Raw genomic sequence first — 25,168 nt, 5'->3', positions numbered from 1 at the left:
AGGCAATCCTTCCCGGTCTCCAAAACCTCAGGACAAGATCCCAGGAGATTTGGTAATCGCTCAAATGGGGCCTGGAGATTGGTTGAGAAGGGGTCAACTCCGGGTGATTCCTAGCTTCGGGCCAGTTGAAGACACACTGCTCTCAGAGAAAATCTCCAGGAGGAAGAGTAAACACTTTCCACCACTGCTGGTAAGATCTAGTGCATTAAACTGTTTCCTCAAATCCTGGCAATTATTGTCTAAGAATATATTGATTGAGCACACAGTTTAAAAAAGTTCACACACCAGTGCATTCCCAGAGCCACAACACACCTGAGACACACGGCTGTGATCTTTTCTCCTTTGCAAAGTCCTTGCAGAGTCAGCGAGTTCACTCTGTTCCTTCCCCTGGCCCCCCTCTCCTTCCTTCACCCCGTCTCCCGGCATTCCCCACTCCTGTCCCTGTTTGTTTAAATACTGGCCTCGGAAGTATCGGCCCCATTCAGAATCAGCCTCACCACCATGTTTCTTCTGACTTCAGTCTTGGTAGCAGTTGTCTGCCTTTTGACGGTGTGGATCTTTAAAAATGCTGATGGAGGCACCCAGAGAAGGAAGGGGGAGCCTAGAGCCAGGGCCGAGGCTCGCCCCTGGGTGGATGAAGACTTGAAAGACAGCACTGACGTCCACCAGGAGGAAGAAGGTAAAGACACTGGCCATGTTGCTTGGTTTCCAACTTCTGTATTTTTTCGATGAGGGCAAGTGGATGGTGGGGCTTATGGAGAGGAAGAAACATAGGCAGGTCAGTTTCATCATCAACCTCTGTCATGCAAACAAATCAGTGTGTGACAGAGACATCATTTCTCTCTGATGGTCAGCTTGTCACCTGCTGGCATCAAGCTCCCTTTATTCCTGGGTCCTCAGTAAAAAGCTGTTGAGGGGGTGACATTTTCCCTGGCTCCAGTCCTCTGAGGCTGCTAAAATCTTTCTGAAGGGGCACATCACAGGCTTGAGAGGGGGCTGCGGGTTAAGTGGTCAGGTTTTGATCAAGAACTTTGGAATAAAAAAGGGGCATCTACCTAGGGGCTCGCTACCCTTCATTGCACCAGCCCTGTGGGTCACAGATAAGAGTGGCTGCTGTCCTCCAATCTGAGTGTCCAATTCAGTAGACAAGGCAATAAACAGGCAAACGATAGAGAGTGAAACAGAGACGAACTGGGTGGTTCGTCTGATTGTAAGGTGTTTTGAGAAGGCTTGGGGGTTTGGTGGGGCAGCTAGAAAAAGGCTGAACCAGGTCTGGGAGATTACTAGGATATGAGTACAAAGGTTAGGAGGCTAAGAGGAACAAAAAGAGCCTGAGTCCGGAACCCCAGGGAAAGGTGTCAAGAAGATGGAAGGACTGTACTGACCAGGGGAGGGGTGAAAATGAAATGGGGTGTTGAGGGAGGGCCGGGGCATGGTTGACCTGAGAAAGAAGAGGTGATGAAGGAGGCAGGCAGGAAGGGAGACGTTCTGGAGGAGCTTTGAGGAATCTGTGTTTGAGGTTTATCTGAGGTGGTTTTGTGGGATGGATTCAACTTGGAAGAGGCTCAGTGACTCTCAGCTGGGGTAGTAATGCCTCCACCCTCCCTCCGTCCAACAGAGGCCACCTGGAAGTGTGCGTGTGTGTGTGTGTGTGTGTGTGTGTGTGTGTGTGTGTGTGTTCTGAGTTGTCCTAACCTCAGGATTGCGGGGTGGGGTATAGAGTTGGCACTCAGTGCTGGGAGCCAGCAGTGCTGAATGTACTGCCAGGAGGATCCAAATCCAGGCAGCCTCCTAGCAGGGCAGCCTCTTACTCTCCCCCACTAACCCCAAATGCCAGTCATACCAGTTGAGAAGCACTTCCGTTGAATGAGCACGAGACCCTCTGTGAAGCTGAGTAAGGATCTGTTCCAGTAATGATGGGCTGGGCGGTGGTGACAGTGTCACGCGGAGGAAGGGGTGAATTAGAGGGACGGTCAAGGAAGAACAGTAGGGTCTAGTAATAAATTAGATATCAACAGAGGAAGAAGAGGGCACGATTTGGAGACTGGAGGAATCAGCATAACAGCTGTCAAAAATGGGTGAGGGAAGGGGATCCGGTTTATAGGGGAAGCTGTTGAATGTAGCGCAGGACGAGTTAGATTGGAGAGGATAGTGACCCACTGAAGCACAAAGGCAGGGAGGTCCAGGCCATAGACACTGATTGGAGAGTCACCAGCTTAGGGGCGATGCTTGGAACTTGGAAAACGAATGAATTCACTGGGGGGTATTGCTAGAGAGAAGGCTGAGGTTAGAACTTGCCCGGGAGCACCTTCAGATAAGAGGAACTGCCAGGAGGAATGGACTCAGAAAAGAAGGCGTGGGAAAGGCACTTCCGGTATGCAATGTCACTTTTACATATGGTGAATCGTTTAGTCTCCATAACAATACAGTGAGGCAGGCACTATTATCATATCCATATTACAGATAAGGAAACTGAGGCTCAAATCGGTTAAGTCACCTGCCCAAGCAATTAGTGGTAGAGTCAGGACCCAGGCAGGCTGGCTCCAGAGTCCAGGCCTACAGGCAATTCGCTAGGCTGCTTTTCCAAAAGAATGACCCAGAACAGAAGGGGCAGGAGATGGCCAGCAGGGTTAAACATTCCCTGAGAGATCAGAGGTAGTGTGTATCGAGGAAAGGCCGCTGGATTTGAAGACCCAAGAGTTTGAGGGATACAGAGGGGTTGATAAGGCTGGTGGGGAACCAGGGACCTGGGGCTGGGCCTGAAGGCTGGGAACAGAGAGCAAAGCTGTATGGCTCCGCTCTGCTTCTCCACCTAATGACTCACTTTTAATCCTCTGCCTCTCCACTCTCTCTTCCTCACACAGAGAAATGAATTGAACACATAGTGGCTACTCAGCAGCCGTGAGTGCAGAGTTCATAGTCTCTTGTTGGGATTTTTGTTGTTTACATAAGTGATACTTACTGAGGTCACACAGGCACACAGGTGGTAGGTAAGTCTCCTCTGCCACCCAAGTCCCTGCTCTTAACCATTGGGTGGGTGGACACAGTCTAAGAGAGGATGTATAATTGGAGGTATAATTGGAGAAGAGAAGGGATTCCATCACCAAGGAAACATGAGATGGTTTTGATAACAGCAAATAGATACCAGATTCAAACCATTTTGAAAATTAACAATCAGGGACAAAACAGTAAAATAAGTATTGTGGGCCATTCTAGTGTGAGTTAAGGAATATATGGGTACCAATCTAGCCTCCGCCAGCTCTGATTCACAAAGAATTCCTATTCGACATTCATAGATCAAGGAATCAGCCTGTGTGTGGGGAGGGGGTGGGGCGAAGGGTCGGGGGTACAGAGAAGACATGCGGATTAGAAGTCAGACACAGACTTCCTCTGGGGACCAGTCACACATGGCATCCTGTTAACGCATCTCAGTTCCCTGTTTATCTGTAGCAGAGGGCTGAGGAGGAGAAATGACTGGTATTTCATCTCAAAGTGGAAACCTCAGATTGTTTCCCTAAAATGAATGGGAAACACGGAACAAAAATTCTCTAGTCAGGCCCAGATTCATGAAAGCTCACGGAACTGGAAATAGGAGAAAAAGATACAGGAAACACATCTTATTAAGATGTGTCCATTTTAATGGTAGTGGGGATTTTCTGCACTCAGCTTCACTAGCCATCCAGAAGCTATTATTCTAACTGAAATTTTGATTTGTCCCAGTGACCACTAAAAAAGCCTTTGTTAAAATTTTTATCTGGTGTGGGCAACACCTGAGAATAAAAATGTTCCCTCGGACTTGGGAAAGGACAGATTTTTATATACGCATAGGCAGCTGATTTGAACCTGTTCATTGGATCAATGACAACACATCTCAGTAAAAGCTTAACAAGTCAACCAATCAGAGGTGGATTCACTCCAGGGCCAGCCCCTCTGAGGGCCAACCAGTCAACAACAGTCTCAACCAAGTAACACTGTTCCTGCAGATGATATCAACCCTCTTACGTGCCTGGAAGTCCACCAATGCCTGAGCTCCATGCTTCCCAACCAAGTGGTGTGCAAGAGCTAGCGAGAGCCAACTGATAAATGCTCAGGAAATTTGTGGGCCATTTGTTCAATTGCCAATAGCTTGAGATCGGGCCATGATGGGAGTGTTTACGCTATGGAAATTGGCAAGTGCTATAAACCAGGGCTCTTTTTTCCCTCTTCTCAGCTGGTTTACCAGCACACCACTGACAAAAGCACTATGTAAGGGCAGCACTTGTGACCAGCACAGTTTTCCTTTGCCCTAGGAAGCAAAAAATTCGGCTTCATCTTTGCATTTCATCATTCTTTGGCACACCTACGTGTGCATACTTCTGCATGGCTAATTTTAAAAGGCTGGTCTACCAGGGCTCCTGTAAGACATTATGGTCCTAGGACAAAGGACAGGTAACAAATTCAGATGAGAGAAGATTAGGGAAAGGAAAAGACTTGAATGGAGATGTTGTCCTTGGGATCAAGTCTGGGTGGGTTCTGCTGGGGAGAGTGAAGCTCAGCACAGAACACTGGGGACACCGGGGGACACCACGAGAGGTAAAGGGGCTCAGAAAACAAGTTCTGCCAGCTTCACCTGGGATAGCGTTGCTCTCTTCAAGGCCTTTCCATCTGGACATCCGCAGACTCCCCAGCCCCCAACCATCCCTGCTGCTGCCAGTGAGGTAGTGAGTCTATATTGCAGTCAGGGAGTTGAATGGCTGAGAGGCCCACGTAGGAAGCAGAGCGATGGCGGAGACGGTGGGAAGGAGTTCTCTGAGCCCGCGTTGAGCCTTGAAGCTGCTCTCATTGCCACCTTCAGAATCTGTCTACTGTGAGAGCCGTGTCACCCCGAGCCTTATTAATACTGGTGCTCAAGCCTCCCCAAAAATTGCAGGGAGGGAACAAGGATGACATGACACAAATTGGCCTTGTAGTTTCATAGCTGGAAAACAGTTGGCCCATTTGCAAAGATTTTGAAGTAGAACTGCAAAAACACAAAAGCAATTCACGTAGAGATGCAGCCAGAAAAATGCCTCTAAGTTAAACATTAAAGGATAGCCGTGGCCTAGAATTACTTGGTCATTAAACCTAATTACGGAGCAATTAATTTAGGATTCCTTGGCATGAAAGCAATGATAAAAGGCGTGTTGGTCTTGCTGTCAAGAGCAAACCCCATGTGTGGCAGCACAGGACTTACATTAAAAGCAGACCACAGTAGCGTGCGTTTATTTTAGGATATGTGGGCTCCACAGCTTGAATGAATCCCCCGGAGTTGCTTGGCTGGTCTGGGGTGGAGGCGGGACAGCTGCGGAACAGAGGCTGTTCTCTTTCCTCTGGTGAGGGCTTATGCCTTGGGGGCAGTCAGGAGTTCAAGAGGAAGGAGAGAGCTGTGCCTTTTTTTATCGGTTCACTGCCCTGAGATCCCTTGGAGCTTCTTTCCCAGCTGGCTCAGCCTGTCCCCTTTCCCCAGGCCAAGTGTAGACTTTCTGCCCTGGGAGAGGCTCCAGGAGAAGAGCAGCGCCCCTGTGCTCTGCTTGGATAGCCCTTCTGGACAATCCAAGCCAGTGGTGGTTGGGACCATTTGTCTGCTGTGCTCACAGATAAGGCTGTGCTGATAAAGCTCAGGCAGCAGCCCCTTCATTCCGCTAGAGTAGGAGCGCCTACCTTGCACTTTAGCTGCTGCAGAAACTGCCAAGTCATGCCCCTTGGCTGCCTTTAGTGAACACAAATGCTGGAGGGACCCGAAGTTAGAGAGACCTTGCGTGCGTTGGCTCATTTTCCACTTACCGACTGCGGAGGCTGCCGGACTTCATGACAAATGGTGTCAGAGTACCACTGGTGGTGAAGTCTTTGCTGACACGTTTGATAAGGTTCGGGGTTGATACTGATGACCTCTGGGTTCGGTTCAGAGTGGATTGCTAGAAAGCTGATAGCTGTTCGTTGCCACTCTCCCATCACACTTACTTCCTCAAGCCAGCAGGGACCCGCTGTGTGGCAGGCGGAGCTCTGCTCACAACGTTACGTGGCAACCTGGGTGGGAAGAGAATTTGAAGAGGGGGTGGATACACTTGCGTATGGCTGAGTCACTTTGCTGTGCACCTGGAACTAGCACAACATTGTTAATTGGCTGTACTCCAATATAAAATAAAAAGTTAAAAAAAAAATGTACGCAGTGTGGGTCCCCACTGCCCCGGCTGGTAAAGCATAAAAGGGGAAGTTTCTCAGCGCTAGCTAAGCGCTCACCGCGGTCCCTGTTGGTACTGTAGTTGGGTTCCCAGTCTCTCTGAAGCCTCCCAGGGCCAGGCCCTGGCTCCTCTTGCTCTCTTCCCTCTGTTCCTATTGTCATTCTTATCTTTATTTGAGGGCTCCCAAAGTGACGTCTCGCCTTCTGGACACTTCCTGCAGTCCTCCCTTATCCTCAGGGAATACGTTCCAAGACCCCAAGTGGATGCCTGAAGCCCTAAGTTTTTTCCTGTACATATGTACCTATGATAAACTTTAATTTAAATCAGACACGGTAAGAGAATATCCAAATTGCCAGCATCACTACTCATGTGCTTCGGGGTCATTAAGAAGTAAAATCAGGGTTACTTGAACACCGCAGTATCCTGACAGTTGACAACCGAGAGGCTACTACGTGACTAATTGGGTGGATACGTGGACAAAGGGATGATTCACGTGGGTGGGGGATGGAGCATGACAGGCATGAGATTTCATCATCTTACTCAGAATGGTGCACAATTTAAAACTTATGAATTGTTTATTTCTTGAATTTCCCGTCTCATATATTCAGAACACAGCTGGCCATGGGACACTGAAACCTCAGAAAGAAAAACCTCTGATAAGGGAGGATTACGGATTACTGTACTGGGGGAAAAACCACTGATTAAGGAGTTAAGAAACCTGGGCTATAGTTCTGGCTCCAGGAAGGATTGCTGCGTGGTCAGGAGAAGTTAATTGTGCCCGTGCATTCCTAGTTCTACTTTTGTCCCACCTTCCCCAGATGGTTCATCTCTCATCCTCTTATCTCATTAAGAAAGTGTCAAGTGTCTTTTCTTTTTTTTTTTTCAGATGTTCTTATATCACTATAACAGTTGTAGTCAGTTGATCTACCCTTGTGGGTGTTTTTGATAATTCGTTTCTATGGCCTTCTCCTTAAAAAAAAACCCCACAAAAAACCCCTTAATTGTGAAATGTAATATGCTTACTAGAAAAGTGTATAAAAGATAGATGAATGGCTTAACAAATAATTTTAAAGCAAAAATCTATATAGTTATCACTTAGATCAAGAAATATAAATTTCCAGTACTCCATAAACCCCTATATGTTCCTTCCCAGTAACAACCTCTTCCATACCCTGTAGAAGTAACTATTATTTTGAATTTTATGGGAATTATTTCTTTGCTGGTCATTCTATTGGAAAATTACATATAAATTTTTTTTGAGGTCTAGGATACTGTTACTTATTCCAGGGAATATTCACATTTTCACCTACCAGAAGGGCAACATTCTAACACTGGGGGGCAACTTTAATCTGAGGTCAAGGCTTACGGTTCCCTGGATCACTCACAGGGTATTACCTTAGGCTCTAAGGCACCAGGGCTGGATTACTTACATTTTACTTACTATTGTAACATAAATCTTCAGGCCCTGGATGGCCCTGGGGGTATGACTTTGGTCACCGTCCTTTTATCTCAGCTCAGCCTCATGGCGGTTTCTAGGTAACTGGAAAATATTCTCTGGACACTTGAGCGCTGATCTACCTCTGTGGGTACTAACCTTCACCCAGATTTTGACTGTGATGTTCTACAGTCACAGATTAGCTCTTCAGTACTTAGAAGAAAATGTTCTAAATGTATTTTACTAAGGATTTTAGCTTTCTTTACTTTGGAGGTTTGGTGTAAATTATGTAAATAACCATTACTGGAAGTGAAAATCCTTTAGTAAATGTCACAAGAATCAGAATCATAACTAAAACATCAGTTAATCTATGGCATCAAAGTGGATTTGTATCTACTCAAAGAAGGAAGTAACAACTAATTATTTTCTATCACACAGTTGAAGGCATGAGATATACATTATATCAGGCAAATATTCATTGGCTTTTGGGTGGTTGTGAATGATGGAGATATATGATAGCACTATATTCAGTTTTCTAAAGACACAGTTTAGGTAGTATAATAATAATTCAGGTAAGGCATACACATGCACACAAATAAACCTTAATGGTTTAAAACAGTCTAAATTTGTTACTTTAATGAAAGTAAGTGCTGGGCATTTTCAGCAATTTTATCATCGTGGACTCTGATTATCTGTTCTTATCGAAGTAGGAGTTGCCCCCTACTGGTGATATGGCTTCTCTGCACCTGTCCCCATCAGGCTGAAAAATACCAGAGCAGATTTAGGAAAGTCTTCAGCCTTTGTGTAAAAGAACCATCTACTCATGAGATTCCACTGATATTTTCAGTGTCTCTTTCTTGGGCAGACTTCTTGGTGAAACCTTATTTATGTGATTAAAATTCCCTGAAAAGTCCGACTCACATCAACTCATTCTGGTTTGATGTACTGAGGTCCACTTTCTGTAGTAGCCTCTTTTTGGTATCTTTTGCCTCCTAGATTCTAGGAGTTGATGAAGTGCAAAAACAACCAGGAATCCAAGACTAATTCAAGATAAGCAAGGGGTATATAAATAAATAAATAAATAAACTCCATTTAAAGCATTCCTATTTTTAACACTGTTTAACTTTTTGAATACAGCATCTGAGAATTTCTTTCAGTTGAAATCTTTGTAGTTCACATTTAAATCTTTGTAGTTCAGATCAAAAGTGTTGTCTACTCATGGGTTTGAAAGGAATGAAGAAACACACGTATTCAGAGGTAGAGCTTCAGCTTCACCTATTGAATCCTCCATTGCATCTTCATCTTCTGTAAGATCTTGAGCTACAGATAATGGGTTTCCACAGCTCTCTGAACAGGAAGGAAATGGGGGAAACCAGAAGTGGCAGAAGCAGGCAGGTGTAAAGATAAATTTGCTGTAGGTAAGTTGAACAGATTTTTTTCTTATGGTTAATATTTTTGTGTCTTGTTTAAGAAATCCTTCTTCTCTACAGAGTCATGAATATTGTCTCCTATATTCTTTTCTAAAAGCTTCAAAAATTAGTCTTTCATAATTAGAACTGTGGTGAGAACAGGCAATATTCATTAATTTTCAATATCTGATGGAAGAGTTTCAATGTTTCACCACTAACTATGTAGTTGGTTCTGGGTTGTTTTGGTGTTTTTCCCCATAGTTAGACTTTATCAGGTTAAGAAAGTTCCTTTCTACCCCAATTTACTAAGAGATGAATGCCAAATTTTATCAGACACCTTTTCTGCATTACAGTGATTATTAGCTTGTGAATGTAACAAACAACATTGCTTTTCTAATGCTAAGTTAACCTTGCATTCCTGGGGTAATCCCAACTTGGCCAAAGTGTATTTTTTTTTATATATTGTTGAATTCTGTTGACTAATAGTTTGGTTAGGATTTTCTGCATCTATATTTATGAGAAAGTTGAGCCTGTAGCTTTTCTTTCTTTTAATGTCCTAGTCAGGCTTGGTAGCAAGTGTGTGCTAGTCTTATAGAATGAGTTGGTGGCAGATGTTTCCTCTATTTCTATTCTTGGGAAGAGTTGGAGAAAATTTAGCAATAATTGTTCTGTGAGTGTTTGGTAGAACTCCATCGCGAAGCCATCTGGGCCTCTTCCTAAGGGAATCTTTTTTTTTTCCTCTGGCTGATTTTAAGATTTTATATTTGATTATAAAAGGTGTGGGCTTCTTTTCTGTTATACTGCTTGGGATTTACTGGGCCTCTTGAATCTGTAGATCTGGCATTTTTCATCAGATTTTCATATCAGATATTCTCTTTCAAATATGGTCTCTGCCACATCCTCTTTCCCATCTCCTGCTGTCACTATCATCATGTATATTAGAACATTCTCACTCTGCTTTATTTTTTCTTGATCATTCTTTTATGTTTTCTATCTTTTGGTCTTTCCTTGCTTTATTCTAGATATTTTCTTCTGAGTAGTCTTCAGTTCATTAATTCTTTCTTTAAGTATATCTAACCTGCTATTAAACCCACCCACCAAGTTCTTAATTCTATTATTTTATTTTTCAGTTCTAAAAGTTCTATTTTAAAATATTTTCTATGTCACTTTTCCTGTACCCTACAGATTTATATACGTTTGTCTTTTTTTTTCCCCTCTAAACCTAGTAATCATAGTTGTTTTATCTTTTGAGTCTGATAATTCCAATATTTGGAGAATTTGGTGTCTGACTCTATTCTTAAAAACCTGTTCTGCTGTTTCTTGCTCAAGATATTTTTTTTTTGTATGTCTGGTTGTCTTTTGTGTGTTGCTGATAATTGTACTTAAAATTATTTATATGTTGGCATTTGCTTCTGCTGGGTAATGGGGGTATTTTCAGGCAGGACCACACTATTCCAAGTTCAAGTTTGAGGCAGGACCCATCAAAATGTTATAACCTCTTGGGGGCCGATTTATTTATTTATGGCCGTGCCATGCGGCATGAGTGATCTTAGTTCCCTGACCAGGGATGGAGCCCATGTCCCCTGCAATGTAAGTGCAGTCTTAACCACTGGACCACCAGGAAAGTCCCTGATTTATTTATGATTCTTAGTTTTTCTAAGGATGTAGTCTTGGGGTCCCAGCTTGTTAGACTTCCCATCGTATATGGGCCTGAGCTTTGATTTCTGTCCCTTTTGATCCCTGAAAATATAAAAATAAAAATTCAAATATGTTGGGATTGGCAGATGTTATCAGGGCAAATGCAGCTTCTGTGCTTATTTACCTCTGCAGGATCATATTTTCCCTTCACTTTTGGCCTGGGAATTTCTTACTATGCTGTCAGTAACTCAATGATTTAAAAACGGCTTTATAAAAAATTATTTATTTCAAGATCTTAGTGGTTTTCAGGGGACTTCCCTGGTGGTCCAGTGGTTAAGACTCCATGTTTCCACTGCAGGGGACACGAGTTCAGGGAACTAAGATCTGGCCAAAAAAAAAAAAAAAAAGATCTTAGTGGTTTTAAGCCAACGGAGATTGTTTCAAATAAGTTAGTTCACCATTAACAGAAATTTACATTTTTCATCTTTATGTACATACAAGTTTTCTTTTTCTTGATTTGTAACCAGTCTGGGCTTTGAAGGACAGTCAAGATCAGAGTTTAAGGATTCTGTAGACCTATTTTTCTCATTTTTTTCTTGATGTTTTTGAGCTCATAACCTTACAGAGATTTTGAGAACTTTATTTCCTTCTCCCCAGTGACCACCTTATGACTGTAAGGGAGTAAAAATAATTTTCTCTGGCTGAGACACCACTCCCCTATAATAAAGACAGATTAACAAGAGAAAAACAAACAGAAGTTTAATAACATGTATATCTCTTGTGTACATGGGAGAGACCCAGGAAAACTGAGCAACTTCCCCAAATAGCCTTAGCCACTACCTTAATCCATCTTCAGATAAAGACAAAAGAAAGGTGTTGGGGACTGGGGAGAGCCACTTATGGGAGGTTATCAGGAAAAGCAGAGTAAACAAGGGTAAGATTGTTACAGAGATTTAAGTCCACACCTTGTCTGTTGACAAGAGTTTCTTGTGATTTAGAATCACCCTTCTCTTCCTGGTACAGAGGGTGAAACCCTTCCAAATAGAGATTTCCTTTATAAATGTAAATGTCTCTTACAAAAGGGTGACTTCTACTCAGGTGTTCAGAACTTCTCCTGTGTCTGCGTTTCCCAAAAATAGTCAACTCAGAATAATTCTTATGCTAAAGAAACATATTTTGGGGGAGGGGCATATTGCACTCCCCTTCATGACCAAGAGAGATCCTCTAATTTGCTGTCTTCCTTGTTCTTACTGACAGACGCTGACGAATGGCAAGTGTCAGAGGAAGAGGTGGAACACATCCCATTCTCCCACACCCGGTATCCTGAGAAGGAAATGCTTAAGAGATCCCAGGAATTTTATGAACTTCTCAATAAGAGACGGTCTGTTAGATTCATAAGTAAAGAGCAAGTCCCAGTGGAAGTGATTGATAATGTCATCAAAGCAGCAGGTCTGTAAGTGCACAGTGGGTCTTTGAGAACATCCACTACAAGTGACAATAGTGGAGCAATGTTGAAGTTCAAACACAGTGAATAAAGCCTGGAATGATAGGTTTACCTGTAAAGTCTTACCCAGGTGTTGACTGACTGCCAGGCACAAGATGATTTCCACTTTCTACAAACTTTTAACTATTACAAACTTCTCAGGAGCAGATGTGACAACAGTTAAAAACTTCTGAAATTATTCAACATTATAAAATTTATGAAGAATGAAAATTTCTGAACACATTATTATACATTGGAAAAGAAACATCCTTACTTTCACCTCCCCTTAAAACACACACACACACACATACACACACACACACACACACACACACACACACTCACTCACACACATATATATATCTCTCTTTTGGGAACCGAATTTATTATACATCGGAAAAGAAACATCCTTACTTTCACCTCCCCTTAAAACACACACACACACACATACACACACACACACACACACACACACATTCACTTACTCACATTTATACATTTCTCTTTTGGGAACCGAATTTCTTATATTACACACCATGATGCTCTAGTACTATATTCTAATGAACTAGCAAAATTTATTCATGTGAATTCACAAAGTAAATCAAAGCAAGGCAAACATTTTTCCCCCTCTTTTGCTTTTTATTTATTTATTTGTCTGCTTCGGGTCTTAGTTGCAGCTCGCAGGATCTTCGTTGCGGCGTGCAAGATATTTTGTTGCCACGAGCGGGCTCAGTTGCGGCACCGGGGCTCAGTAGTTGCAGCACGTGGGCTTAGTTGCCCCACAGCATATGGGATCTTAGTTCCCTGACCAGGGATCAAACCCACGTCCCCTGCATTGGAAGGCGGATTCTTAACCACTGGACCACCAAGGAAGTCCCCCAAATGCATTTTCAATGTAAATTAATATCTATTCCCAGAGGACTAGAAGAGAATTATAGAAAAAGGGAGAGGAGATATGAGAAAGCCCCCTATTTGAGAGTCTCCTCTGATTGGATTCTTATTCCTATATAAATCACATTGAAGTTCATTTGCAGAAATTATTGCATGACTATTATAAACCCATTGCCCAAATTAAAAGGAAGTAAGAATAAAACAGTTCATTTCAGTTAAGAACACAAATACACTAGATTGGTGAGTCCTTTATCTAACTAATAGCAGTTACGAAATTTCTTCTGTGTATAGATCTGTATCTAAATATGTGGGTGTGTGCATATGACATTCAGAGATGTTTGGCATAATTGAAAACATTAAGGGGCAATTTATTTCTTGTGTTTGGTGACACCAATATGTAGTGAACAGACAACGTGTACAAAGTGAACTGGAATCCCTCTGTTCAGAAATTTGGGCTTTATGTTTAGATTTGATTTGCATTTCACAGTTCAATCATGCCCTCTCTACCATGGGGACTGGTGGATGGCAAACTCATCAAGGCTGGCAGGCCTGAGACCCCTCCTGTAGAGCTTATGCCATTGAACTACTCACTAGGAAGAAAGGAATACTTGCTTCTGAGATATACCACCAGTGGGTCACCGTGGTCTACTTCTAGAAACAGCCATTTCTAGGACAGAGGGGTGACACCCAGATCAGAAGCTGGGCTAGCCCATGGCTGGAATGTTTTTTTTTAAAAAAAATATTTATCTATTTAGGGTGTGCCAGGTCTTAGTTGTGGCATGCGAACTCTTAGTTGCAGCATGCATGTCGGATCTAGTTCCCCTACTAGGATCGAACCCAGGCCCCGTGCATTGGGAGCACAGAGTCTTACCCAGGGGACCACCAGGGAAGTGCTGCTGGCTGGAATCTTAAAGGGAACTTAAGCTCCTTGGGTCCCATGATGCACTATGAAGCTTTGTCCGGGATATTGGGACTGATCCGAGGGTGGCCTGAGGTTTCCCCAAACCTGTGAGAGCTGGAAGACACTCTGCTGTGTGTCTGAGCGCCCAGGGCCAAGAGTTCTCATGTGCTCACAACAGGGCCACAAACCCCCCCGTGCCACACTCAGAATTTTGATATAGGCACTAAACAATTTATAGTTCATTTGCCTTTTGGAGATGCTTTTGAAACCATGTGCCATTTAAATTTTGCCATTTCCAATAAACTTCATGACTTGATCATTTTTCAAGAATATCAAAACAAACAGCATTTTGGAGGATTTTGGCGATCAGAGCTTCCCATCTGTGTTCCCTTATTGGTCACAGAGTAGCTGCTAGGGATGTTTTCTCTCACATGATTAGAGAAGCAGTGATAAATTCCCCAAACCTAGGAACTACTGGCTTTGATCTCAGTTAGTTGATTTGGAGACCCTGACAGAGATGGTGAACAAAACGGGCCTGGCAGCAACACCCCAGAGGCTACCGCCAGGCATTTGGTGTGTCAGGTGGTCTAACTCCATTTTGAGCAAATATGAGTTATATTTATCCTTAATTAACAGTCTCAGATTTTTCTTGCAGTTTTAATTTCTGATTTTAATTTAATGGGTGATAGGAACAGCTCCAAGTGGGGCCCACACAGAGCCCTGGACCTTTGTGGTTGTGAAGGACCCAGACGTGAAGCATAAGATTCGGGAGATCGTTGAGGAGGAAGAGGAAATAAACTACTTGAAGAGGATGGGACCTCAGTGGGTTTCAGACCTGAAGAAACTGAGGTACAAAAGTGGGTAGAATTAGGCATGTTTGGTTTGGCTTTCCTAAAATGAAATAACTATGACTTTAACTTCCTGGTTTTGTTTTAGGTGTTAAAAAGTTTCATTTTACCTGTGGAAGAAATAATGGAAATTAAATCAGGCCTCACCGCTGAATTGCCTTGAGCACGTGTATTGCGCAGGGGTGAGGGATACCGACTGGAATCACATCTGGGTTCGCATCTTAGCTCTGGTTTTCCAGTTGCAAGACCTTAGGCATTTGCTTACCCCCTCTAAGTGATATTCCAAAATAATTTCCATTTAGGATAATAATGTACAGTACTAGTAGTAGAACACTGATGTCACTGACAGAGAAAGGGAAGGAGGGAGGAAAGAGGAGGGGAGGAGAAAGAGACATGGTGTATTAGTCTGGTTTCTCCAGAGAAACAGAAACAAAATGGAGAGAGAGAGAGACAGAGAGAGAGAGAGAGAGAGAGAGAGAAACAGAGAGAGAAAGAGATTTATTATAAGTAATGGGCTCAAGTGATTATGGAGGCTGAGAAGTCCCAAGACCCAGCAGAGTCGATGGAATAGTTCCAGTCTGAGTCCAAAGGCCTAGGAACCAGGAAAACCAATGTGTAAGTTGCAGTCCAAGTCTGAGTGCAAAGGCAGGAGAAGACTGATGTCCCAGCTTAAAGACAGTCAGGCAGACGGAGAAAATTCTCCCTTATTCCATCTGTTTTGTTCTATTCAGGGCTTCAATGGTTTAGACGAGGCCCACCTACGTTGAAGAGGGAAATTTGCTTTACTCAGTCTGCCAATTCACATGTTAATCTCATCCAGAAACATCCTCATAAACACACCCAGAATAATGTTTAACCAGCTATCTGGGTGCCTGTGGCCCAGTCAAGCTGACACATAAAATCAACCATCACACTTCTGTTTTCTCACCCAAAACGATAATGTTAAAAAGTTGGTATCGGGATTAAATAAGATAGAGGCTAAGAGTAGGGCCTTAGAAGCTAGAGCGCTTGGGTTCAAATATGAGGTCTACCACTTATTAACCTATCTGTGCCTCAGTTTCCTCATCCGTAAAATGGGAATAAGTCTAGTATCTACTTCATTATGAAAATTAGATGAATTTGTAAGCACTTAGAACAGTGATGGCACACAGTAAGGGCCATATGAATCTGGTAAATAAATAGGCTATGACCCAAATAATTATTAGTAAATTGTGAAATACTTCTCAGGATCTTGAGTGAAGTAAATTACATTTTCCTATAAATAGTCTTTACATGATCTCACTCAGCAGGCTTTCATTTTAGTACGTGTTTAGTAAAAGTACAAACTTAGTAGAGGTATAATATTCATTAGGCATTAGTAACTTTGCAGGCTTCCTTATCTCCAGGGAAGAAGCGGATTGGAATTCAGTGTAACTGGTTTTACCGTGACGCTTCAGCGTATTCGGGTAGACACGTGCGAGGTTTCCTTTTTTTTTCTGGAAACTACAACTAACTATGCTTGTTAATCCCACTTTTCCCATTGAGGACCAGTCACCCTACACAATATCTAGGATGGATTCCATAATTTCTCGGTCATTTTTGTAGTTAAAACAGTCACTTTCAATTTTTTCAGACTCAGCCTTGTCATTTTAAAACGCTGGTCACAGGGTCCTCTTTACAAATACTGCCCTCCCCACAGAGGCATCTCCTTTCCCTTCTAAGCCCTTCTCAGGCTGAGCATGAGGGGGGACGGGGCACAGATATTTGTCCTGACCTCTCAGAAGGCCCTGAGGGGAAGCCAGCTTGCGTTCTTGGCACGTAGAATCTCAGCTCTGGGCCTTTAGCGGCCAGTTCCAGCACCAGCCATCCAATACCCACTGTGACACAAGCCTAAGAAAAGGCAGCGGGGCCTCCGTCTTGTGGGGTAGAGTGGGACTTCTCCGGTAGCTAGGGCTGGGTGGTGAGAAGGATGGCCTCTGAGTCCTACTCCTGTCTCGTTTATTTGCCACGGAGGACAATTTTTTTCCTGAGATATTTAAACCCTATTGAAATTGATGTCTACTGGCGTTGTAACTTATGGCTGTGTTCTGGAATAAGTGCAGGATATTAATAATGAATATATAAATCTCATTGCATATTCATGAGAAAAAACGGATGGGTAAAGTCGAGTCTCTCTGCTTAGAGAGATGCCGTGCTCTGTGAGTGCATCACCTACAAACGCTGCCAGCCCCGTCACTCCCCAAGGAAGGCAGCATCAGCTGCTCTCTTGTCTCTATGCTCAAAGCACCTAATCACACCTTCCGTGCATTTAAAATAGCCATTACCACAGAGTTATTTAATTATTGGCCTACTTTTCTTCTCATTTTATAGGCCATATCTTAGAAACCTTTGTGGTACACCAAGATACTCTTGAGAATCCAATTAACATTATAGACTTTCTCTGCAGACAGTATGCGTGAGCACACACACACACACACACACACACACACACACACACAGATATACATATATATAGTGTCTCTAGGGTCCAGGGAACTCCAGTTTAAAAAAGTCTTATATTGTAGCACCTAGCACAGTGCTGATGCATTGTAGGTAATTAAATAACTGTTTGTTAAATTGCATCACAAATGAACATATGTCCGATAGCCAGTTTGAGTCAGCTCTGAAACTCATAGCTGTCGTTAAAGGCTTGATATACAATCTGGTCCAACCTGCCCGTCAAGCCTTTTCTCTTGCCGCTGGCGTGAGACCCTTCACCCCAGGTGGAAGGTGCTAATTGTCCTTTCTTAACAGGCCTCAGCACGTTGCTATCTTTTTATTGGCTCTAATATGATGTCATGATACATTCTTGTAAAATTGAACAAACTCAGAATACTAGCTACCAATTATGCCTAGGCAAAATAAGTACAAAGATTAGTAAAAATTACTAACCTGCCTCTGACCTAGTAAATTGCTTATTTTCCACCTCATATTTAACAATTGTTTTGAATTATTCACTGTAAAATAATATGTAGTAATAATAATACTATTAGCTAACACAGACATGGTACTATGTACTAGGTACTCTTCTAAGCACTTGATCTATTTGGACTGATTTTACTGTCACAATAACCATTTGAGGTGAGTGTACAATAGTACATTTTACATTTGAGGACACTGAGCTGTGAGAAGGTGAGTGTTTGCCCAACGTGGCAAAGCTAGTTGACTCCAGATTTTTTTGGTAAACTATTAACATTCTCCCGCTTTGTAAAGAGGAAAAGAATTGATACTAGTCAAATGTGAATAAGCTGGTTGAAGTATGGTAAAGTAGCTTTGAGAATGTAATGTATAGAAATTAGCATTGTACAAGGAACTGTAGAAAATACACACGTGGGTTTAATGTGTTTTAAAACAAGGAAGCATAACTAGGCTAAGAATGAAATGAGTGGTGACTATCTCTTGCTTATCGATGACATAATTTACCCTAAGGAAAAATTCCAATATATAGCGTTGTATGAGTATCTTTCCTTTGAATATCTGTGCTAGAGTGAAGCATTTGCCAAAATGTATGGGCAGGGTAATGAAACAGAGAAAGATATGCTCTTATCTGGAAAATAAAAATGGAAACTCAACATTTATACCTCCTGTGAGTTATCTCCCACTCCCACAAAAGTTTCCTTCCTTTTCTCCATAACTAGGCTAAGAACGTTACCATCTGCCCACCTGGAATTTCAGTTCAAACTCACCGTCACCTTTTTCTTCTCCCCTGTGGACTCCTGTGCCAGATCTGTCAGCTCCTGCCTCTACAACTCCCCAAGTTCTCCTGGGCCATTGCCATTGTCTTCTATCTGGTCCCGTGTGAGCTGGTCCTTTGCCCACACCAATCCGCCTCTTTCTGAAACAGATCCTATTGTGTGATGCTTCTGCGCAGAAGCTTGTGATAACTTTCTATCACCTGCTGAATAAAGTCCAGGACCCTGCAAAATCTGTGTGAAAACTGCCAGCCTCCCAACCCATGCCCCACCACGCACAGCACCCTCCAGCCTACCAGGCTTCTGAAATTCCGGGTCCGGCCAAGCATTCTCCTTCTGTCTCTGCCCTTTGCTCATCTCTTCCCTGGGCTGCCCTTCCCAATGCCTCTTCTCTAGCTGGCCTTCGGTGCCCCGTCTCAAGAGAAACTTTGGAAATATTCTGACAATCTTATTCAAAACTAACATTGTATTCTGGGGCTCCTAAGGCCCTTGTCTTATATTTCTTTAATAACACTTACCAGGTTTTAGTTTGCTAAATTTGGCTTACTGCCCTCTGGGTTAGAGGATCTATCTTTGTATCTTTCAGCATTTCACTTGTCTTGCTATATCAGGCCCTTATTAATACCTGTTTACTGACTTTGGATAGAAAAAGGTAAACATGACGTAAACAAAAATCCTACTCTTTTTCAATTTAAACATAAAAGACAAGTAAATGTTTCTATTTTTAATGTATATAAGGTGGTAAACAGGGAACAAAACAAACCATTTAAGAGAAAATATTCTTCTGAATATCTTTTTTTCCCCTTTAGGACCAACTGGATTAAGGAGTACTTGGACACAGCGCCAGTTTTGATTCTCATTTTCAAACGAGTACACGGTTTTGCTGCAAATGGCAAGAAAAAGATCCACTACTACAATGAGATCAGTGTTTCCATCGCTTGTGGCATTCTCCTAGCTGCCCTGCAGGTATGTCACCCTCCCACTGGGCCCAAGAGAGAGACTTAATACTTGGAGGCCAACTGCGGTTTTATTTGCAAATTTCAGCTGAGTTTCTAGTTCCGGGACAGGAATTCCTCAGTAAGGGAGCTCTGGTGTAAAAACTGCCTCTGGAAACCTGGATTGGTGAGGGTGATGTTTCAAACAAGCTGGCATCCTTCCTGGAAATTTACTTATAACATTATTTAAGGGTCAAAAAACGGTCGCTGTGTCTACCTTCATCTGTAACGACATGAAGCTTTAAGGGCTTTAGTAAACACACATGAAGAGCTTCAGAGCCTGAAGGCTCCAGGGCCGGGCTTCTCAGCTGTGTTTACTGTTGTCTGAGCCAGTGGGATGATTCAGTAGCTATAAGGGGAACTCTATCATAGAGCTCCTGTCCTCACAAGTTGAGTTTACATCGTATTGCATTAGAAAGATGTCCATGTGCTTAAAAAAATTCCATCTCCATAGTAGCTGCAGCCATGCTAAGCGTGAAACAGAGCAGGATTGAGGTCTGCCTGTCACATGATTCAAGTCATTCGCTCAACAGATATTTTCTGAGCTCCTTCTATGTGGCAGATCCCAGGAGTCACCAGGAATAGTCACCTCGTGAACTGTACGTTCTGGTGGGGACTGCGGTCCTGGGAGAGGGTGGAGAGTGACAGTAAACACGTGAAATAAATAAAACAAACAGGATTATAAGAGCGAATGAGCCTACTTTCAAGGGACAGTAGATTCCAAAAAACTATGTGCTTCTTCGGTATCTCAAAGAAAAATGTGTTTGCTGAAAACTTGCAAAATACTCATTGTGACATAAAAGAGGAATGTGTTTTTAGATGACTTGAAAAACTGTTCCAAAGGAGCTGGCATCCTATTTACCTCCCGACTCTGTAACAGATAAAGGAGTTGCTGTGCAACCTCAGACCGCAGGGCACCGCCCCCGTCCTAGATAGGGTTCCTGAAGAGGCAGTTTAGGCTTTGGTGTGGGTTCCCTTCACCTGTGGCTTCTCGTGCATTCCAATCAGCAACTTTTCCCACTTTACTGTGGAGTTTGCTGCCCTCTAGCTTTCTGTAAGGCATAAGTCTGAGTGTAGGTCTTGATTTGTGAAGGAGGAAGGAATCTTCTGGAAGCCCTTGTCTGGGAAGATTGCACAGAGACCGGAGGCGTGCTCGACTCCCAAAGGCAGTTCCAGAACCTCCTTCTGGTCCAGTCTTAGCGATGAGCATCTGACGGGAAAAGCAGGGGGCAGATAGAGAGGGCCAACTGGGAAAGTGTCTTGAAGCTACACGTGATTTTTATTGGATGTTTATTATTCGAAGGGGCTGGGAAGAGGTTGGTGGAATATTTTCCTCTACCTCTTACATACCCCTTGGCCACTAGGTCCTCCATCACTGGACATAGGTATTTTCAGCAGGGGATGATGTTCTGCTTCCACTGTTGGTTATATAACCACAGGAACTGCCTTTTGTTTTTCCATTCCTTTGGTGTAGTTGGATTCCCCAAGTTTCTTTCCGTGAAATCCATGAAATCACCATTCCCATTTCTTAAGCATCAGTGAAAAATGACTGGTATTTTCTTCTCTGAGAAGCTTCCCACCGTTTGGTTAAGAGAAGGTGGGGTCTGAGGAGGTCGAGAAGGGCAGGTAAGATTCAGGACACCATGGCCCAAGCTGGTCGTCTCTTTGCTGCCCAACTTCAGGGAAATGATGGGACAAGCAAATCTTACAGGGACTAGAACATGCCCAGGCTAGAAGCAGAGCTGGGATTTTGCCTGCTGACTTTAAAATGTTTTCTTTTCCTCTCCCGTTATAGAACGCGGGGCTGGTGACTGTCACGACCACTCCTCTCAACTGTGGCCCCCGTCTGAGGGTGCTCCTGAAGCGCCCTGCAAACGAGAAGCTGCTGATACTGCTCCCTGTGGGGTACCCCAGCCAAGAGGCAATGGTGCCTGACCTCACACGCAAACCTCTGGATCAGATCATGGTGACTGTGTAGCAGGACGCAGGCAGAGACGTGCGGGAAGGCGGTGCCCCCTACTCCTTTCTCCTGTTCCTTTTGGGAGTACAGGCTGCTCTCTCCCTGGGTGTTCCATCTCCCTGGCACTCCGGTCCACAGGGCTGGCCTCTCTGTGTGTGAAGAAACCTTTGCACTTTCTACAGCACTTTGAGTCTGAGAAGCCCTGATTCCGATAGTGTGATTAGCTGAACCATACAGAGTAAGAGATGAATAGGTATGTTCTCTTCCATTTCTTATCCACTTTGGAAATGCATTAAATTTTTGCTAAGAACATGCCCTTGGTTTTTAAAGTTTTTTAATTGTTCCCGAAAAATCCCGGGTGATTTTTTTTTTTTTTTTTTTTTTTGTGGTACGCAGGCATCTCACTGTTGTGGCCTCTCCCGTTGCGGAGCACAGGCTCCGGACGCGCAGGCTCAGCGGCCATGGCTCACGGGCCCAGCCGCTCTGCGGCATGTGGGATCCTCCTGGACCGGGGTACGAACCCGTGTCCCCTGCATCGGCAGGCGGACTCTCAACCACTGCGCCACCAGGGAAGCCCTTCCCTATTTTTGTTTTAAGAAGAATAAAAAAATTTTCTTTCAAACGGAAAATTTTTTTTTCTGGTGCCTACTAATATTTCTAGAAAAGAAAATAGCACATTTAAAATTAAAAGTAAAAACTAGAATGTCCTTGGTAGCCCTGAAAGCAATGAGGAACTGATGCTTTTCACTTCCTGCCCTCAACGTTTCCATGGAAACTGCAGATGAACTTCCCCATCTTACTGAAGAAGCAGTGGGCCTGGCTGGCAGGAGTGTAGGACCCAGAGCCCGGCAACCTGGGTCCAAGTTCCAGGCCCACTTCCTAACCACGAGCTCCTGTAGACCTCTCCATCGAGTGTTCTCATTTGTGGAAAGGATCATAGCATCCCTACTGCAGAGGATTATAATAAGGATTCTGGAGTTAACACACTTAAGGACCATGGAACAGAGCCTGGTGAACAACACAAGGACTCTTGTCCTGTGAAGATTCCTAAGCATCCCTGTAGTCCTCAGCTATCTTCCAACAAAGCTCCAGAAAATGGAGCAGAAGCAAGAAGGACTACAGTCCTGCCACCTATGGAACGAAAACCACATTCACAGAAAGATAGGCAAAATGAAAAGGCAGAGGACTATGTTCCAGTTGAAGGAACAAGATAAAACCCCAGAAAAACAACTGAATGAAGTGGAGATAGGCAACATTCCAGAAAAAGAATTCAGAATAATGCTAGTGAAGATGATCCAGGACCTCAGAAAAAGAATGGAGGCAAAGATCAAGAAGATGCAAGGAATGTTTAACAAAGACCTAGAAGAATTAAAGAACAAACAAACAGAGATGAACAATACAATAACTGAAAGAAAAGTACACTAGAAAGAATCACTAGCAGAATAACTGAGGCAGAAGAACGGATAAGTGACCTGGAAGACAGATGATGGAAATCACTGCCGCAGAACAGAATAAAGAAAAAAGAATAAAAAGAAATGAAGACAGCCTAAGAAACCTCTGGTATAACATTAAAAACACCAACATTCACATTATAGGGGTCCCAGAAGGAGAAGAGAGACAGAAAGGACTCGAGAAAATATTTGAAGAGATTATAGTCGAAAACTTCCCTAACATGGGAAAGGAAATAGCCACCCAAGTCCAGGAAGCACAGAGAGTCCCATACAGGATAAACCAAAGGAGAAACATGCTGAGACACATAGTAATCAAACTAGCAAAAAAAAAAGACAAAGAAAAATTATTAAAAGCAACAAGTGAAAAACAACAAATAACATACAAGGGAACTCCCATAAGGTTAACAGCTGATTTCTCAGCAGAAACTCTACAAGCCAGAAGGGACTGGCATGATATATTTAAAGTGATAAAAGGGAAGAACCTACAACCAAGATTACTGTACCCGGCAAGGATCTCATTCAGATTTGACAGAGAAATCAAAAGCTTTCAAGACAAGCAAAAGCTAAGAGAATCCAGCACCACCAAACCAGCTCTACAATAAACGCTAAAGGAACTTCTCTAAGTGGGAAACACAAGAGAAGAAAAGGACCTACAAAAACATAGCCAAAACAATTAAGAAAATAGTAATAAGAACATACATATCAACAATTACCTGAAATGTGAATGAATTAAATGCTCCAACCAAAAGACAAGGCTCGCTGAATGGATACAAAAACAAGACCCATATATATGTTGTCTGCAAGAGACCCACTTCAGACCTAGGGACACATACAGACTGAAAGTGAGGGGATGGAAAAAGATATTCCATGCAAATGGAAATCAAAAGAAAGCTGGAGTAGCAATACTCATATCAGATAAAATAGACTTTAAAATAAAGAATGTGACAAGAGGCAAGGAAGGACACTACATAATGATCAAGGGATCCATCCAAGAAGAAGATATAACAATTATAAATATATATGCACCCAACATAGGAGCACCTCAATACATAAGGCAAATGTTAACAGCTCTAAAAGGGGAAATCAACAGCAACACAATAATAGTGGGGGACTTTAACACCTCATTTACACCAGTGGACAGATCACCCAGACAGAAAATAAATAAGGAAACAAAAACTTTAAATGACACAATAAACCAGATAGATTTAATTGATATTTATAGGACAGTCCATATGAAAACATCAGATTATACTTTCAAGTGAACACGGAACATTCATCAGGATAGATCACATCTTGGGTCACAAATCAAACCTCAGTAAATTTAAGGAAATTGAAATCATATCAAGCATCTTTTCTGACCACAACGCTATGAGATTAGAAATGAATTACAGGGAAAAAAGCATAAAAAACACAAACACATGGAAGCTAAACAATACGTTACTAAATAACCAAGAGAGCACTGAAGATATCAAAGAGGAAATCAAAAAATATCTAGAGACAAATGACAATGAAAACACAATGATCCAAAACCTATGGGATGCAGCAAGAGAAGTTCTAAGAGGGAAGTTTATAGCAATACAATCCTACCTCAAGAAACAAGAAAAATCTCAAATAAACAATCCAACCTTACACCCAAAGGAACTAGAGAAAGAAGAACAAACAAAACCCAGTGTTAGTAGAAGGAAAGAAATCATAAAGATCACAGCAGAAATAAATGAAATAGAAACAAAGAAAACGAGTAAAGATCAATAAAACTAAAAGCTGGTTCTTTGAGAAGATAAAAGAAATTGGTAAACCTTTAGCCACACTCAAGAAAAAGAGGGAGAGGACTCAAATCAATAAAATTAGAAATGAAAAAGGAGAAGTTACGATGGACACCGCAGAAATACAAAGTATCATAAGAGACTACTACAAGCAACTCTATGCCAATAAAATGGACAACCTGGAAGAAATGGACAAATTCTTAGAAAGCTATAACCTTCCAAGACTGAACCAGGAAGAAATAGAAAATATGAACAGACTGACCAAAAGCAATGATATTGAAACCATGATTAAAAATCTTCCAACAAACAAAAGTCCAGGACCAGATGGCTTCATAGGTGAATTCTATCAAACATTTAGAGAAGAGCTAACACCCATCCTTCTCAAAATCTTCCAAAATATAGCTGAGGGAGGAACACTCCCAAACTCATTCTACGAGGCCACCATCACCCTGATACCAAAACCAGACAAAGATACTACAAAAAA

The 25,168-nt window shown here is 42.7% G+C and overlaps 1 protein-coding gene across 1 annotated transcript; it reads left to right on the top strand.

Annotated features, from left to right (window-relative positions):
- Positions 1-443: 443 nt before the first annotated feature.
- IYD (iodotyrosine deiodinase) lies at positions 444-21,782 on the top strand. Its single transcript, XM_007104052.2, has 5 exons — positions 444-679; positions 11,940-12,131; positions 14,647-14,806; positions 19,325-19,481; positions 21,306-21,782. The coding sequence occupies exons 1-5, from the start codon at positions 502-504 to the stop codon at positions 21,486-21,488; spliced, it is 870 nt and encodes a 289-aa protein (XP_007104114.1). The 5' UTR covers positions 444-501; the 3' UTR covers positions 21,489-21,782.
- Positions 21,783-25,168: the final 3,386 nt, after the last annotated feature.

This window comes from Physeter macrocephalus, chromosome 10, assembly GCF_002837175.3.
Source record: "Physeter macrocephalus isolate SW-GA chromosome 10, ASM283717v5, whole genome shotgun sequence".
Lineage (NCBI taxonomy): Eukaryota > Metazoa > Chordata > Mammalia > Artiodactyla > Physeteridae > Physeter > Physeter macrocephalus.
This window is presented reverse-complemented; position numbering and strand designations above follow the sequence as displayed.

Excerpts from the sequence above, each read along its gene's own strand:
- IYD (XM_007104052.2), top strand. The coding sequence starts at position 502 with ATGTTTCTTCTGACTTCAGTCTTGGTAGCAGTTGTCTGCCTTTTGACG. Across the intron at positions 14,807-19,324 it reads TCAGACCTGAAGAAACTGAG|GACCAACTGGATTAAGGAGT; the intron begins GTACAAAAGTGG and ends TTTCCCCTTTAG. Across the intron at positions 19,482-21,305 it reads TTCTCCTAGCTGCCCTGCAG|AACGCGGGGCTGGTGACTGT; the intron begins GTATGTCACCCT and ends CTCCCGTTATAG.